The following is an 18,354-nucleotide window of genomic DNA, read 5'->3' as shown; positions in this document are numbered from 1 at the left end:
TTTTCTGTTTCTCACTACTACATCCAGTATGAGTATTTTCCTAAAGTTTCAAAATCTTATACATTATTTCCCCTATTTTTCTTAATTTTCCTGGGGTATAGGAAAGACAACAAGGCACAGGGTGTACATTGATTATTCTTAACTGGTTTTAGAATAACAATTTTATCTCAAATAAATAACACAGATAAATAACTATCAACTATATTCCCTGAGTAACACATATTTAGAAGCATGGGTATGGCATATCATTAACAACATGGCTTAACACTGTATCTTATTTTTATTAATATTAGCAGATGCAAATCATTCCACTACTATACAAGCACCCCCCACCCCCCCATCCGCAGTCTCCTCCATTAGGGGGAGGAGCAAGCTGTTTGAGGGCATGCTAACTACCCTTTCCAGCCGTAGGTTTTAACAACTTTTATTTTTATTGCATTTATATCCCTTCCCTTAAAATAAGCAGGTAGTTTCTTTTGTTCAATCTTACCATTTTAAGGTATTTCTTTAGATTGCTGTTACAAATTTTGCACATAAATAATATACATAGCTAAAGAAAAGACAAGAGCATTGAATTTATATGTGGTACATGTATAGCTAAAGAAAAAATTATGAGAAAATTGCAAGTAAATAATTTTATGCCTTGGGGTTTATTCTCAGGTTCCAGCCTTAGTGGGACTAATCTTTTCCCCACCTTTTTACCTTTCATCTCAGGGTGATCGTTGAGGATGTGCACCTGAGGATCTCATAGATGTCTATATGTTGATAGTTCACTAAGCACTGAACGGAGCAAGCACCAAGTAGATGATAGGCATACCAGGGTGGCCAACTAGCCCCGGATTTATGATTATCACCTTGACTCTTGTTGATAGTACGCATTTCAACTTTTCTCTTTAAAAATGCGAAACATTACTGATTAAATACATTTGTGTGAGTCTCACTGAAGTACAGGATTGTATATCATTGCTCATCTTTTTACAGTTGGCAAGAAACTTTTTTGTTTTAGAATAATACATATGCAGGGTTATGATGTGTTAGAGAACTGTTGAAAAATTGCTTTCAAAGCAGCAGTGACAGCAGCATCATGTCGACTGAGATCTAATGGTGAATCTTGAAATTCTGGCCTTAGTACTAACTGTGCCCACAAACTATCAGGTGTGATGTTCAGTGATGTCTGCAAGAGACTGTTCCAGTCAATGTTCCAGTCACCTGTTAGAAGCTGGAAAAGATAAAAATCACATATCACTCCAATTGCTTCAGGAGGACTAGGGTTTCAGGCAATATGATGCACATAGACACAGATATGCACCAAAAACTGCCGCATTGTGCATGAAATTTAAATCTTTTACTTCTTTGCTACTACGAGGTGCATTCAAGTTCTAAGGCCTCCGATTTTTTTTCTAATTAACTACTCACCCGAAATCGATGAAACTGGCGTTACTTTTCGACATAATCGCCCTGCAGACGTACACATTTTTCACAACGCTGACGCCATGATTCCATGGCAGCGGCGAAGGCTTCTTTAGGAGTCTGTTTTGACCACTGGAAAATCGCTGAGGCAATAGCAGCACGGCTGGTGAATGTGTGGCCACGGAGTGTGTCTTTCATTGTTGGAAAAAGCCAAAAGTCACTAGGAGCCAGGTCAGGTGAGTAGGGAGCATGAGGAATCACTTCAAAGTTGTTATCACGAAGAAACTGTTGCGTAACGTTAGCTCAATGTGCGGGTGCGTTGTCTTGGTGAAACAGCACACGCACAGCCCTTGCCGGACATTTTTGTTGCAGTGCAGGAAGGAATTTGTTCTTCAAAACATTTTCGTAGGATGCACCTGTTACCGTAGTGCCTTTTGGAACGCAATGGTTAAGGATTACGCCCTCGCTGTCCCAGAGCATGGACACCATCATTATTTCAGCACTGGCGGTTACCCGAAATTTTTTTGGTGGCAGTGAATCTGTGTGCTTCCATTGAGCTGACTGGAGCTTTGTTTCTGGACTGAAAAATGGCATCCACATCTCATCCATTGTCACAACCGACGAAAAGAAAGTCCCATTCATGCTGTCGTTGCGCATCAACATTGCTTGGCAACATGCCACACGGGCAGCCATGTTGTTGTCTGTCAGCATTCGTGGCACCCACCTGGATGACACTTTTTGCATTTTCAGGTCATCATGCAGGATTGTGTGCACAGAACCCACAGAAATGCCAACTCTGGAGGTGATCTGTTCAACAGTCATTCGGCGATCCCCCAAAACAATTCTCTCCACTTTCTCGATCATGTCGTCAGACTGGCTTGTGCGAGCTCGAGGTTGTTTCGGTTTGTTGTCACACGATGTTCTGCCTTCATTAAACTGTCGCACCCACTAACGCACATTTGACACATCCATAACTCCATCACCACATGTCTCCTTCAACTGTCGATGAATTTCTATGATCACACCACGTAAATTCTGAAAACGGTGCTGCCATCTCTGAGACGTATTGTCAATGAACGCGGCCTCATTTTAAAACAATGCGCATGTTCCTATCTCTTTCCAGTCCAGAGAAAAAAAATCGGAGGCCTTAGAACTTGAATGCACCTCGTAACTCTGCTCTTAACATATCTCACAGACAGCACCCACATATGCTGCTGGAAGTAGCTACAACCACACATATATCATTCTCCAATTCATAGTTCAAGAGATACGACTTCAAAACACTGAGATACGTGAAAACATGTTGCATCATGCATGAAATTTTATTACATTTATTTTATTCTTTACCACTAAGACACTCCTACAGCCAAGTCAACTTAAGGAAATCCCTGACACCTGGCAATGCTTTTTGTCAGCTTTCAACTGCAAAGCACAAAGAACTGTAGGCAAAAACAGTAGCCATCTATAGAGTTATGAAGAGGCATTTTCAAAATTGTATTGTGGACATATGAAACAGCTGCACACAGCATACAGGAACTGTCTGGGATCACATTTCTTAATTTGGATACTGTACTTATAAATTTGTACATTATGCATATTACTTTACATGACAATTTTATAATTTCGAAGGTGTTGTGAAGTACACAAAGGAAACATTCCACGTGGGAAAAATTATGTATAAAAACAAAGATGAGGTGACTTACCGAACGAAAGCGCTGGCAGGTCGATAGACACACAAACAAACACAGACATACACACAAAATTCAAGCTTTCGCAACAAACTGTTGCCTCATCAGGAAAGAGGGAAGGAGTGGGGAAGACGAAAGGAAGTGGGTTTTAAGGGAGAGGGTAAGGAGTCATTCCAATCCCGGGAGCGGAAAGACTTACCTTTGGGGGAAAAAAGGACAGGTATACACTCGCACACACACACATATCCATCCACACATACAGCCACAAGCAGACATATTTAAAGACAAAGAGTTTGGGCAGAGATGTCAGTCGAGGCATATATATATATATATATATGCTTGTGTGTGTATATGTGTGGATGGATATGTGTGTGTGTGCGAATGTATACCCATCCTTTTTTCCCCCTAAGGTAAGTCTTTCCGCTCCCGGGATTGGAACGACTCCTTACTCTCTCCCTTAAAACCCAAATCCTTTCGTCTTTCCCTCTCCTTCCCTCTTTCGTGACGAGGCAACCGTTGGTTGCGAAAGCTAGAATTTTGTGTGTATGTTTGTGTTTGTTTGTGTGTCTATCGACGTGCCAGCGCTTTCGTTTGGTAAGTCACATCATCTTTGTTTTTAGATATATTTTTTCCCACGTGGAATGTTTCCCTCTAATATATATATATATATACTCGAATCTAAGCCGCACCTGAAATATGAGACTCGAAATCAAGGAAAAAAAAATTTCCCGAATCTACGCTGCACCTGAAATTTGAGACTGAAAATTCAAGAGGAGAGAAAAGTTTTAGGCCGCAACTCCAAATCGAAACAAAGTTGGTCCATTGTAATATGAGACACAATTTAGGTTGAAAGAATGACGATACAGCTACAGTAGTTTGGTTCGAGTCGTAAGCTTAGCAGTTAAGCTTAACCAGGTAGCCATAGCTATGCGTCAGGCGCTCCGTCCGTATTTATACGGGTACCCTTCCTTTTTCACGTGCTTCGTCTGGCTTTGACTTGATTGCATATTTTTCTTTGATCTGATAAGTGCCGTTCTCTTTGTTATAAGTGTTTATGCCACTCTAAGCTGAAAATGCATTACTGTACTGTGTCATGCATTGTTTGTCGCGGCATGGCTTGCTTTTGTGCGCGCTGCCGCGGCTTACAATAAAAAATAAAAAAAGAGAGGAATTGTCTCATAACCGAAACAACGGCAAGAGACTGCTATTTGTTGTTACTTACACTCCTGCTTTCTTTGATAATGATCAACAAGAACTAAATAATAGACTGCGTATGATAGAAGATGTTCTGAAGGAGAGTTTAGCGAAAATTTTTCACGGTTTGAAAATCTTTGCAGGCCCCTCTTTAGTACATTACATTCTGCACAGAAATTAGAGTCATATTAGATTTAAAAATCTAGTCAACTACCGTGCTTCATTTCTGACTGTATCACTATCAGGCATAAGAATAATACGAATATAAACATGACATGATATGTATATTCTTACACGTTTGCTGTTGTCTCACTCTAGTTTCGTAGTTTATTAGGCAGACAGGATTAAGTGAGATAGAAGCAAACACGAAACAATACATGGCAAAATGTTTATATTCGTATTATTCTTATAAGAGAATACTGCATGTGATTCACAATTCATAAAAGTTCCTATTAGCAACCACCTCTTCTCACAGGTATGAAAAAATTCAGAACATAGAGTTGGCCATATTGACAAACCTCCCAAAGTCTTGTCAGTCGGATTTTCATAGTACATCGGAATGCTGCTACATTCGAAGATGAACAATACGGAATTTGTATTTACTTCGTTGGATAATGTATGAAAATGCAGTGGTCGAAACTCGGGGCGGAGAAAAAAGCTCGTCTTCCACCTTTTTTTTACATTTATTTACTGACGCATAGGTTTTGGCGCCGGTATTTATCTTTGTGCCTGCAAAGCATGCCTGTGTTGCGCTACATATATTCGATGGCAGAAGTTAGTTGTGGCGGCACGTACCAACATTTATCAGAACTTCCGCTTGCTTTGCACTCGATTCTAAGCCGAAGGCCTGCATGATAGTGACAGTAGTCTATTTTATTTTTCTTCTAATGTTGGCAGTTTTACAACAAGCTTCCAAGGGAACATTTTTAAATAACTTACATAAATACTAAAGAAAAAGGAGATCAGTATGCTTCCATATTAGAAAAGAAGCAGGCATTGGGAGTATATTTGGAAAGAAAGCCTTTTGCATAGTTGCTTTGGAGAACATTAGACAAATAGTTATTTGAATATCATTAATTTCTGATTTTGTTTAAAGATATTTCATGGAGCTTAAACTTGCATTCAGTGGCACAAAAGGTCAACTGGTAGCCAGAGCAGAAAATGCCAAAATGAAGGTTCAAATTCCATATTCAGAAGGTTGGCACCACCTGGATATCAGTGAATGCATGTGCATTACTTTCAAGTATAGCAGGGAATGAAAGAATATGTCTAAAAACATCAACTATCAAATAAAAAACAATAAACTTACCAAAATAAAGACAGTCTATTTGAAAGTGAAAGCTCTTACACATAAGTGAAGTCAAAATTATCTTCTGGGAAACATTAGATATCATGTTGCTCCTCCACCACATACATGCATTGCCACAAGCTTTGAGCCTCTTTAGCACATTTTCCAAATTCTGTCAAGAGTTTGCTGCTTAAGCCCACCCCAGTCTTTTGTGATGGTTCTGCTGAGGTCACCAGGCAAAGGAACAAATCAGTTTCAGATGTAGATAGATTCGGGTGAACCGTGTGTAAGATTTTCACTCAGTTTCAATTAAATCTGCACAGAAAGCTTCAGAAAAAGGTATTTATTTAATCAATATTATAGTCTGATTAATGAATGATGGTGGTTCATACAGCCTGAAGGATGGACAGTGTCCGCATTGTTGCTGGTTGCGTGAGACAGTTGTCATGTACACGTACATGTGCTTTGTGCATGAAGAAAGCATTACCTTGCAAATTGAGTCTCTCAATTCCTTATGCACTTTGTCACTTACCACCACTATCAGTGATTACAACTCACAACAAATGGAATAAAAATTCAATAAATAACTTACTATGATCACATTTCATGCTCACAATGGCTAGAACATTAACAGTAGAGTGCTCATTTCTCTTGGAGAATGTGAGACATAGACATGCAAAACAAGCCAAACATTGTCTGTCATCACTCACAATTCCAACTGCAGTACACTGAAGAACAGACAGAGTGTATAAGGGGGAATGGTTATTATTCAGGGATATGTCAGGAACAATCATTCAAAGTGAAAAAGTCTAGTGTATATGGGCTCTATAATGTATACCTTAAAAGCTATAAGCTCTTCCTCATTTTCAATACTGTGAAACAAATCTCTTCTACTTCAAGCTCTTTGCTTTCCATATTTTGAAAGGTGGTAGTATGGACCAATACAAGAAAAAATTATGGTAAGCATGGGCTCTAAAGTGCATACATTAAGAGCTATGAGCACTTTTCATCTTTGCTAATGTGAAACATCTCGTCTACTGAACAACTGCTGATAGCTCATAATGTATGCAGCTCATGTGATTCTTGAGTTTCTCCCGGCGTATTTGATAATCAAAATATCCACGGGTATGCTGCTGGTCTATAGTGTCCAACGGGCACAATATTTCGGCGATGATACATGTCGCCATCATCAGGTGAACTGACGGACTGAGCTCCTGTGAACGTGCCGGCACGGAGATCCGTACGCTATGGCTGCTCAGAGGGAACTGGGTTCGGTCGCGGCGGCGGCCGATTTAAATACCCTCCGCCCGCGGCGCGTTCCCTCCGCCGTCCGCGCCCCGCGCCACGGTCGCGCGGTGGAACAGATTGCGACGGCGTCTGAGATGATGTTGGTGTGATGGCTCTGTCCGCCGTGGTCGTCATAACTATACGTTTGCTCGATTTACATTTGATTAACACAATCGCTGGTTCCCAAGCCTTGCTAAGATCATAGCCACAGTCACGGTTTATGAGGTCGTCATTGGTGCGAATTTCGATGGCCTCTCTAACAACGCTGTCCCAGTATCTCGACGTCTGTACCAGAATCCTCGTGCGGTCATACTCCATGGCGTGATTTTCCGACAAACAACGTTCAGCGACCGCCGACTTGCTCGGATAAATCAGTCGAGTGTGCCTCTGGTGTTCACGGCATCGATCCTCGACGGTACGCATTGTCTGACCAATATACGACTTGCCACATTGACACGGAATCTGGTACACGCCGGCATTCCTCAAACTGAGGTCATCTTTGGCGCTCCCCACCAGTGCACGAGTTTTATTTGGAGGACAAAACACAGTTCCGACCCGGTGTTTCTTCAGAATGCGGGCGATTTTCCCCGAGAGTGTGCCTGTGTATGGAATAAATGCAGTGCCTACCTCCTCCCTCGTGACTTTATCCATCTCAACAGGTTGTGCTGCAGTGGTTGGGCGGAGAGCACATTGAATCTGCCACTCTGAGTACCCATTTTTTCGAAATACAGTTCTCAGATGTTCCAATTCCTGGGGTAGACTCTCTGCGCTCCCACCCCCAAGTTCACTCTGGTCGCAGAAATTGTTAGTGCTGTTGAACAGGTTGCAGCTCGACTTCCGCCAGAATCAGCTGAGGAAGTACGTCGTGAACCTTGTCGTGCGTTGACGAAATCCAAGCCGATGAAGTCAAATATCAGCAGTAAAGAGAGGGCGGCCATTCGTGATCTCAGGGAGCGCTCTGAAATAGTTGTCTTACCGGCTGACAAAGGCAATGCTACAGTTGTTGTCTCCCATAAGGACTACACTGATAAGATGCAGAGCCTGCTAAATGACGATTCCTACCGGAAGATCAGCCTTGTCCCTACAAAGAAGGTGGAGAATAAGATGAGGGCGCTTCTCAAGGACGCAGATTTACCGGAGGGTGACGCTAAGAAATTGTTACCCCAAGGTCCGGTACCGCCTAGACTATATGGACTCCCGAAGGTTCACAAAGAGGGGGTACCATTACGCCTCATTGTCAGCAACATCAGGGCACCTACATATTTGTTGGCCAAATACCTGACGGGAATATTAAGTCCTTCTGTGGGTAAATGCCTTCATCACATCCGTAATTCCGTGGATTTTGTTAAACGCCTTGATAGCTTCAGGTTGGATGAGTCAGATATCATGGTGAGTTTTGACGTCGTTTCCTTGTTTACGAGGGTACCCCTGCAAGAGTCACTAGAATTGATTAGTCAGAAGTTTGACGAGAAGACCACTGAACTTTTTAGGCATGTCTTGACTTCCACGTATTTTCTTTTTAATGGAGAATACTACGAACAAACGGAGGGAGTCGCCATGGGTAGCCCACTCTCACCGGTGGTAGTGAATTTGTACATGGAGAACTTCGAGGAGGAAGCCCTGTCGTCATCCATATGGAAACCTACTTGCTTTTTCCGTTACGTGGACAACACGTTCGTCATCTGGCCACATGGTATGGATAAACTCCTTGACTTCCTTACACATCTAAATTCCATATGCCCCAACATCAAATTCACTATGGAGACTGAAACGGAGGGTAAATTACTTTCCTTGACGTCTTGGTCAAGAGAAGGGCTGACGGCACCCTAGGTCATGGGGTGTATCGGAAGACTACGCACACTGATCTATATTTGCACGCAGACAGCTGCCACCACCCTTCACAGAGGAATGGGGTACTTAAAACTCTAGTACATAGGGCGCGCACTATCTCTGACGCAGAGAGTCTACCCCAGGAATTGGAACATCTGAGAACTGTATTTCGAAAAAATGGGTACTCAGAGTGGCAGATTCAATGTGCTCTCCGCCCAACCACTGCAGCACAACCTGTTGAGATGGATGAAGTCACGGGGGAGGAGGTAGGCACTGCATTTATTCCATACACAGGCACACTCTCGAGGAAAATCGCCTGCATTCTGAAGAAACACCGGGTCGGAACTGTGTTTTGTCCTCCAAATAAAACTCGTGCACTGGTGGGGAGCGCCAAAGATGACCTCAGTTTGAGGAAGGCCGGCGTGTACCAGATTCCGTGTCAATGTGGCAAGTCGTATATTGGTCAGACAATGCGTACCGTTGAGGATCAATGCCGTGAACACCAGAGGCACACTCGACTGATTTATCCGAGCAAGTCGGCGGTCGCTGAAGATTGTTTGTCGGAAAATCACGCCATGGGGTATGACCGCACGAGGATTCTGGTACAGACGTCGAGATGCTGGGACAGTGTTGTTAGAGAGGCCATTGAAATTCACACCAATGACGACCTCATAAACCGTGACTGTGGCTGTAATCTTAGCAAGGCCTGGGAACCAGCGATTGGGTTAATCAAGAGTAAATCGAGCAAACGTATAGTTGTGACGACCACGGCGGACAGAGCCATCACACCGACGTCATCTCAGACGCCGTCGCAATCTGTTCCACCGCGTGACCGTGGCGTGGGGCGCGGACGGCAGAGGGAACGCGCCGCGGGCGGAGGGTATTTAAATCGGCCGCCGCCGCGACCGAACCCAGTTCCCTCTGAGTAGCCATAGCGTACGGATCTCCGTGCCGGCACGTTCACAGGAGCTCAGTCCATCAGTTCACCTGATGATGGCGACATGTATGATCGCCGAAATATTGTGCCCGTTGGATACTATAGACCGGCAGCATACCCGTGGATATTTTGATTATGCAGCTTATGTTTACTAGACAGTTTTTTTTCTTCTTTCTGTTCACAATGCTTTTTCCCAAAATGTGGAAAGCAAAGAATTTGTATTCAAAGAGATTTATTTTAAAGCATCAAAAATAAAGTGCTCATATCTCTTAATGTACACATTTTAAGCCCATGTTTATTAGGCTTTTTTGCTTCAAATGATTGTTCCTGCCCTATTCCTGGATACTGACTGTTCCTCCTGGGACACCTTGTATATACCAATGCTACAGCCTACATTATACTTCATCAGATAAACAAGGATCTAGAACTGATATCTATTACTCCCCTTTTTGTAATTTACAAAATATTGACTAAAATTAATAATAGCTGCACAGAAATAAACACTGAAATTTAATCAAACAAAGGAGTTAGTTGGCTTTAGTTGTAGATTAGTGAATACGGTAATGCTTCACAATTGCTAAATGCGCATGTGAATTGGATGCGTGTCCTAATGTCTGTCTGCCTCCTCTCTCTGTCAGTCTCCCCCTACACTCTATATTTGCCCATCTGCTCCTCCTCCCTCCTTTCTTTGCTCATCACCTTTTTGCTTCAAATGATCGTTCCTACCCTATTCCTGGATACTGACTGTTCCTCCTGGGACACCTTGTATATACCAATGCTACAGCCTACATTATACTTCATCAGATAAACAAGGATCTAGAACTGATATCTATTACTCCCCTTTTTGTAATTTACAAAATATTGACTAAAATTAATAATAACTGCACAGAAATAAACACTGAAATTTAATCAAACAAAGGAGTTAGTTGGCTTTAGTTGTAGATTAGTGAATACGGTAATGCTTCACAATTGCTAAATGCGTATGTGAATGGGATGTGTGTCCTAACGTCTGTCTGCCTCCACTCTCTGTCAGTCTCCCCCTACACACTATATTTGCCCATCTGCTCCTCCTCCCTCCTTTCTTTGCTCATCATCTCCTCCTCCCTCTCTCTGTCATTCTCCCCCTTCCCCATCTCTTAAGTTCATTTCCTCCATCCTCTCTGTCCACCTCCTCTTTTCTCAGACATAGAGCCTTGTTTAGTGATGTTGCAAACAAAACCTTGATTGGAAATTGAAGTCTCTTAAAATGAATGGGTAAGTTTGTTGGGACCATTGGTATACAGAATATGAGAGAGACCTCCAGTGGTGGATCTGGCAAATCAGTAGCTTCAATGACAGTATTTCACATGTTTTTAATCTGCTTACAGTTAGGGTTACAAAGTTTCAGATCATTCAGTTTCTGTAGTAGTATTATAACCACAAGCCTATAAAATGCAATCACAACTTTCCCGTTTTCCATTAAAACTGACTGTGAGCAATAAAATGAAGAGAAAGTTTGTTTAAAATTATATACAGAGAGAAAGAATAAAAAGGAAAAACAATTTGTCTAATGGTTTAATTGCCATGATATCATAATTAAAATTGACTGTGAGAAAGAAAACTAAACCACACATTTTCACAGCCAGATTTTCTCTCTTGCATTTGGTTTCTACAGAAAACCAGTACAGAACTGTTTAAGAATATATATAGCCTATGTTTGTCTGAATGTTTATTGGAGGATTGTGCAAAAATTTCAAGTAAATTGATCAAGAACTTTGAGACTCTTGCTAACAACATTTGTATTATATATATTTAGAAGAGATATAGTCTATGGCCATCCAAATTTTATTAGAGTATCTTAAGAAAATTTGAAGTAAAATGGTAAAGAACTTTTTTGAAATTAGTGCTATTGGTTTATGAAACTCCATGTCTGTAGCCAATAAACTGATTAATGGGCAGTTACAGCAACTTGTCACTTTAAATTTCTTTTATTTTTGCCATTATTAGTAATCAATCAGTGGAGTTTGTTATCAGACAGTGTGCGTTTGTTTCCAAATGTATAACTTCATGATAGATGTATAAGCAACTCAAACTTAGTGGTTTCTGGAACAACTAGTTAATCAGTTCGTCAGGAGAATATTTCTAATATGTACTGATTGTCAATACTTTCATTTCTCACATTGACAGTGTGTGAGATATGTATTCCAGTATGAATGAGAATTGAGGCTACACATCAGGTTTGTGTGAAAATAAAATACTTGCACAAATGACTTGGGATTCAGTTGACATTATTGATGGTATTAAATTGTTCTCAATATTTCAGTAAATAGAAAAATGTTTGGTTCTGGTAACTGAAAAAAATAAATGAATATGTTCAGATGTTTAAAGTGTAGCTAAGAGAATATATCAGTATATCACATGTCAAGTGGAGCAATACACTTATCTTCACTTTCATGTGGCTATGTGTTTCTTTACCCACTCCAAGACTCACCTGGTCAAATGGGCGATGACCCACATGAAACATAGTATGAAGCAAACACACAGGGGTAGGCCTTGATGCAATGGCAGGTATAATAGGAGGACTTCGTGGTGCAGATTCTCCTGGTTCCAGCATACCAAGTTGTCCAAGCAACCAGTGGGAACTGTATTGTAAGAACTGCCACATAACCTGCCATACAAAGGATAAATTTACTGTGAACTAATTTTATTTTTAATTTATAAGAGAGACTATTGGGAAATAATACATGACTTAATGAAGGAAAATTCCTTTACCACAAACTCTAAAAAATATGTAGATGTGGAACATCTACCTTGTTATTTTATTTTATTTTATTTCATTAATTCTGTGGTACTTATAGATAAATGTATCTAGATTCTATGATATTTGCTTTACAGCAGGAATAAAAGACAACCAATCAGTCACAATAAATGGTGCTTTTCAAATAACCTTGACCAAGGTTTCAACTGATTTAAATCTGTCTTCTTCAAAAGGCAAACCTGCATACAGTGTGGTAACTTATAATGAAAATGCCATGTACCAATATTACATGTCTAGCAGAAACTATTCTCTACAACACTTGTAGAAATATCACAGACAACATGATATATATCAACACATGGCAAGTAGTACTTACAAACTTCACATTAGCAATTCATCAGTAAACGCTGTCTCCACATGACATGTATCAGCAACGGTGTGTATGTCCATATGTAAAAATTAAGGCCCTTAGAAACAAGGGCTTGTGACATCAGTAAAACCAATCAATTAAAGTGTAACAGACCATGTTAGTAGCTACATGCTGACAGAGGAAGAGTGGATAGCACCAGGAAAAAAAATCCTGAATAGCATGCACCAATAAACACGTATGCTTGGCTGTCTATACAGCCAATAAGCTTGACCCTACACTGCATGGTGTTGCCGTTTGGCAACGCTAATTTTAATTACGTTTTTCGGGTGTACTACTTGTTGCCAGATGGCAGCACCACGCATATTGTATACACTGGAGTCTAGTCTAAGCATTTAGTTGATTGTTTCCTCCACAGATGGCAGCACAGTCTTGAATTGAGGAGAAATGCAACATAGAGTGCTCCAGTGAATTTTACTCACTGTTGAGCATTAAATTGCATAATGTAATTATAAACTGACATAACTTCTGTCAAGTAAACAAATTTTATCATGTTACAGAGATGTTAAACACTATTTTTTTTCCTTGAAAGTAAGTTTGTGTGTAAAGAAAATTACATGTTACCATTTGGCAACACTATGCATTCATACAATGTAGGCTTTCACAGCCGGTGTTGTCTTCAGTGAAAACTTCCAGGCTGAGAGGCCATGGTCGATGTATAAAATTTCCACCCAACATTTCATCTTCATCTGCGGGAGAAATCTGAGGTCGTCCGGCTACTGCCTACAGTAGCCGGACGACCTCATAAGATGTCTTCCACAGATGGAGATGAAATGTTAGGTGGAAATTTTATACATTGACCACAGCCTCTCAGCCCGCAAGTTTTAACTGAAGACTATGAATTCAGTCGTAACATTGTCATGTACTTGCTTAGAAAGCTTGCACTCAGTGCTGACAACATTTCTGCAATTTCAGTGATTTGATGCTCTTTCTTTTATAAAATTAGGTATCATGAATCCTGAAAAAGTTTATTTTGTGGATGACGATGGATGATAAAGGAGTTGACAGAAGAAATTTGGTTTTCAATACCAGTTCCGAGTAAAAGTGAAGTGACAGTGGTGATGAAGATGAAATATGTGACAGCAGCAATAAATCTGTGAAATCACACAGTGAAACTGTTAATCTTATTGAATCCAATGTTCAATGGTTCAAATGGCTCTGAGCATTATGGGACTTAACTTCTGAGGTCATCAGTCCCCTAGAATCTAGAACTACCTAAACCTAACTAACCTAAGGACATCACACACATCCATGCCTGAGGCAGGATTCGAACCTGCAACCATAGTGGTCGTGTGGTTCCTGACTGTAGCACCTAGAACCGCTCAGCCCCACCAGCCAGCGAATCCAATGTGACTTCAAATGATTCTGATTGTGCTGGGCAGTCAATCAATGCAGACACCTCGATAGTTGCAGCAGGAATTACAACTGCAAGTATGAGAGGCACAGCTGCTGCAATATCTGCGCAAGGTAAGAACAATACATCACAGATACAGAAAATACGAGATGTGTTGTGGAAGAAAGCAGAGATGAAGTATGTAGAGCAACCTTTTCTTGGAAAAGAAGCTTTACCAGATGAGCTATTAGCAAAGGAAACTCCATATGACTTCTTTTTGTATTTTTTCAATGAAAATATTTTGGAGTTGATTTCCCGCGAATCTATGCTTTATAGTACCCAGATGAATTTGTCTAAGCCCAGCAATGTTACTGTAGAGGGTATTCAAAAGTTTTTAGGTGTTTGTATCCTCTCTTCTGTTGTAACACTAAAGAATGTGAGGATGTATTGGAATAACATTGTGGGCCCATCAGTTGTACAGGACAATATTACTGTCAATAAATTTGTGCAAGTGAAGTGCTTCTTACATTTTCTAGACAATTTAGCAAATACTAATGTAAATGAACAGATGTGTGCTACCAAAGCCAGGCACCATCTCAAAATGTACATGCCAGATAAACCCCATAAATATGGATATAAACTGTTTTTACTTTGTGGTGTATCTGGGCATGCTTACAAAATGGAGATGTATACAGGACATGAAAATGAATGGGACAAGAATGATGCAGAGCCAGATGTTGGTGTCAGCAGCAATGTGGTTGTTAGATTATGCCAGAATGTACCAGAGAATGTAAATCACAAAATTTACTTTGATAATTATTACACATCAATACTGCTAATGCATTATTTGAAGGGAAGATGCATTTTTATCTCTAGGGACTGTTAGAAGAAGTACAGTTCACAATAAGAAACTCCCAGATGACAAGTCCCTGAATAAAGAGGAAGGGGTAAAATACTTGAGTTTATTGGAAATTATGAAGTACCAGAGATCTCAAATGTACTCTGGAAGGACAACATGACAGTCATGTTGTTATCTACGTTTGTAGGAAGTGACCCTGCAAGCAATGTAAAGAGATATGATAGAAGTGGGAAGGAACATATCTTTGTTTCTTGTCCAAAAATTGTGCAAATTTATAGCAAGCATATGGGGGGAGTGGATCTTCTAGACAGTCTCATTGGCAGATACAGAACCATAATGCCCAGTAAGAAGTGGTACTTTTGAATATTTTACTATCTTGTTGATGTAGTCACAATCAACAGCTGGATTTTGTACCACAGAGTTAACAGCATCTGCTACCCAGTGTCTCAAGCTAAGGAGCTCCAATTAGCAAATTTTAGGACTGAATTGGCTGAAACTTTGCTCAAAATTGGTTTCAGTTCTACACAAAAAAGAGGAAGGCCAAGTTTTATAGAGAAACCACCAGCAAAGAAGAAGACAGCTTCACACCATCCAACTAAAAATGTCAGGTTCAATCAGGTCGGACACTGGCCTGTTTATTTAGATAAAAAACAGAGTTGCAAAACTGAAAATTGCAAATGTTATACCATTATTAAATGCAAAAAATGTAACATGGAGCTGTATCCTAACAAGAACAGTAACTGTTTCACTAAATATCATGTACTGTGATTTTAATGTTTTCAGATTTATTTCACACAAATATCCTGCTTTAAATGCCACTGAGATCAATAATATGAAATTTAAATTCAAAATCAAATATCTCATAAAATGTTTGTTCCATAAAATGTATTTGTTAATTAATATCCTGTTTGATTTACTGTTGTAACAGTTTTGGTAACTGGAGAGTGTTTTATGTCTGAATGTATGATGTTGCCGAATGGCAACAAGTAATAAATAATGACTTTCAAATTGTTAAATGAGTTATATAATTTTTTCAATATTTTTCCCTTTCATTGGGGAACATTTTCTACCACATATATTTTTATGCGCTAAAATAATAATTCATGCAGTGTAGGGTTAAGCACATTGAAATTACCAGCAGAAATACAACATGCAAATCAATGATTATAGAATAAGACATTGAAGAAGACAAATACTTCAAATATACTGGCATAAGTTAAGGCCCTTATAGGATTGTCAGTACATTATCATATGGAAATAATGATGTCTATGCACAAGTAGATTATTACATGCATAATGACAGCAATAAAATTAATATCACTTCCAGTACATCATCGCAAGAAATAAAACTGCCTGTGCATAAGCTTGCTATTAAATATAATGACAATAAAAAGCAGAAATTCATAGATCTCTGGATAGTGGCAAACATAACAAAAGTGGGTAGCATCAGTATCATAGTACAATATAAACTGACAAATGAAAGTGTAGGCACAAGAATTGTATAATAGAAGTTCGAGGAAATAAACCAATCGCAAAGGCTACCGGCAGTCGTATGCAGATTTTTTTGGGAACAGTATGGGTTAGAAATCACCAAAAAATTGTCTACAGGCAAGCTGCAGATGGTCATTTAGTAAATTCCTATCTTTGCACTCAATATGTTCATAGATCTCTAATTCTTCCCAAAGATCCATCCTGCACCCTTTAATTTCTTTGTGAAGAATAACTGTGTCTTCCAAATTTTTGGGAGTGTGGTTGGCAATCAGTAGACATTCAGCAAAGATAGAGTTGTGTATAATAGTTACTTCCTTTTCTAAAAGATACTCTTTGTATCTTGTCCTCACAGATCTGCCTGTTTGAGCAATTTAATAGCCTACGTAGTTATTGCAGGTTAATTGATAGACACTTGAATTGGAAAATGAGTCACCAGCATTTCTCACAATATGCAATAGTCTTCTCTGCAAACTATTGTCTTTAGAGAAAGAGACATTACAGTTATGTTTATTCATTAGAAGATGTGTAATCCTTAAGAAATGTTTCCTACAAAGGGAATGCATGAGAATTTCTTATTGTGAGTGGAACGATCATTGCACAACGTCGAACATTTTCAAGAGGTTTTCTTTCTGAAGATGTGATCTACAATGCTCTGGTCATATCCGTTACTGCCTGTGATCGATTTGATGACATTTATCTCATTTAGCTGACTGGAAGGTGATAAAGGGGTAGTTAAAAGATGGTGTATGGCAGAATGAAAAAATGCTAGTTTATGAGCTTTCGAATGCATCAAGTCAGCGGGGATAATATTGACTGAATAAGTTTGCTCAAGGAAGATGTTGAAATTGAAGGAAATAGTTAAATCAAGAATCTTTAGCTCTAATTTTTCATTATGAAGTTCTTTGATGAAGCAAATTTCTTCATGAAAGTTATTAAATGCATTGAAAAACATGTTCAGCTCATCATCACTGCCATCAAAAGTGATGAGAATATCATTAACATACCCCACACAAAAACCAATTTTTTGATGTAATTCTAAATTGGAACTGAAGAATGTTTTCTCAAGTGTATTGGTGAAGATGTCAGTCAAAATACCAGCAAGTGGGTATACTGACTGACAATATCAAAAGAGATCAGCCCCTGATATCAGCTGTGCACTATATCATTTGAATTTTGCCAATTAAATCTTTACTGTTTTCAACAGAGAAGTTTTGTTCGAAAACAAATGAATCTTTAATTTCATACTGAAGATGCAAAGGTAACTTGTGATGGGTGCTACCTATTCCATTTGGATCTATAGAAGCCTCAACAATGTCAGTATCCTCAAAAACTCTATAGTTTTTTCTATACTCTTTTTTATGAGAAATGACAACAGTATTGCCTTCGTCAGTTTTGGAAATTACTGCCTGATTTTCTTTCAGCTTATGATTAATACTTCTTACTAGTCTGTGTTCAGTAGTATAAACATCAGACTGCAATGGCAATTCTTTATTTGTTATGTTATGAAATTCATCTGCTTATTTTGACTCGGTTGACCTGATCCAGCTTAAGAGATTAAAACCAACTTTAAGCAATAATAACGTTCCAAATGACAGGCTCCTTATGAAGCTGAGATGGTGGATGGTACTTAGTCCTTTATATAATAAATTGTTCTCAGACTGCATAAACATAATGTATGTTTTATTAACAACTCTATCATAAAATCTATTGTGGAATCTGGTAGAATGATAATCAATCTTACAGTTTGGCTATGGGGAACCCAGTTGCTAGTATTTTGACTGACGTCTTCATCAATGCATTTGAAAAAAATCTTCAATTCTAATTTGGAATTACATCAAAAAATTGGTTTTTGTGTGAGATATGTTAATGATAT

The 18,354-nt window shown here is 39.4% G+C and overlaps 1 protein-coding gene across 2 annotated transcripts in view; it reads right to left on the bottom strand.

Moving 5' to 3' along the window:
* Positions 1-368: 368 nt before the first annotated feature.
* LOC124606776 (uncharacterized protein KIAA0825 homolog) overlaps positions 369-18,354 on the bottom strand; it is a 176,325-nt gene continuing 158,339 nt past the window's right edge. For both annotated transcript variants that reach the window (XM_047138835.1, XM_047138844.1), the window contains 2 exons: positions 12,105-12,281; positions 369-1,219 (listed from right to left, as the gene is read on the bottom strand). In XM_047138835.1, the coding sequence (XP_046994791.1) occupies positions 1,025-1,219; positions 12,105-12,281 (372 nt within the window). In that variant the 3' untranslated portion in view covers positions 369-1,024. The remainder of the gene's footprint in view (positions 1,220-12,104; positions 12,282-18,354) is intronic.

Source organism: Schistocerca americana, chromosome 1, assembly GCF_021461395.2.
Source record: "Schistocerca americana isolate TAMUIC-IGC-003095 chromosome 1, iqSchAmer2.1, whole genome shotgun sequence".
NCBI classification, from domain to species: domain Eukaryota; kingdom Metazoa; phylum Arthropoda; class Insecta; order Orthoptera; family Acrididae; genus Schistocerca; species Schistocerca americana.
The sequence above is the reverse complement of the archived record's forward strand: the minus strand, read 5'-3'. Positions and strand labels throughout refer to the sequence as shown.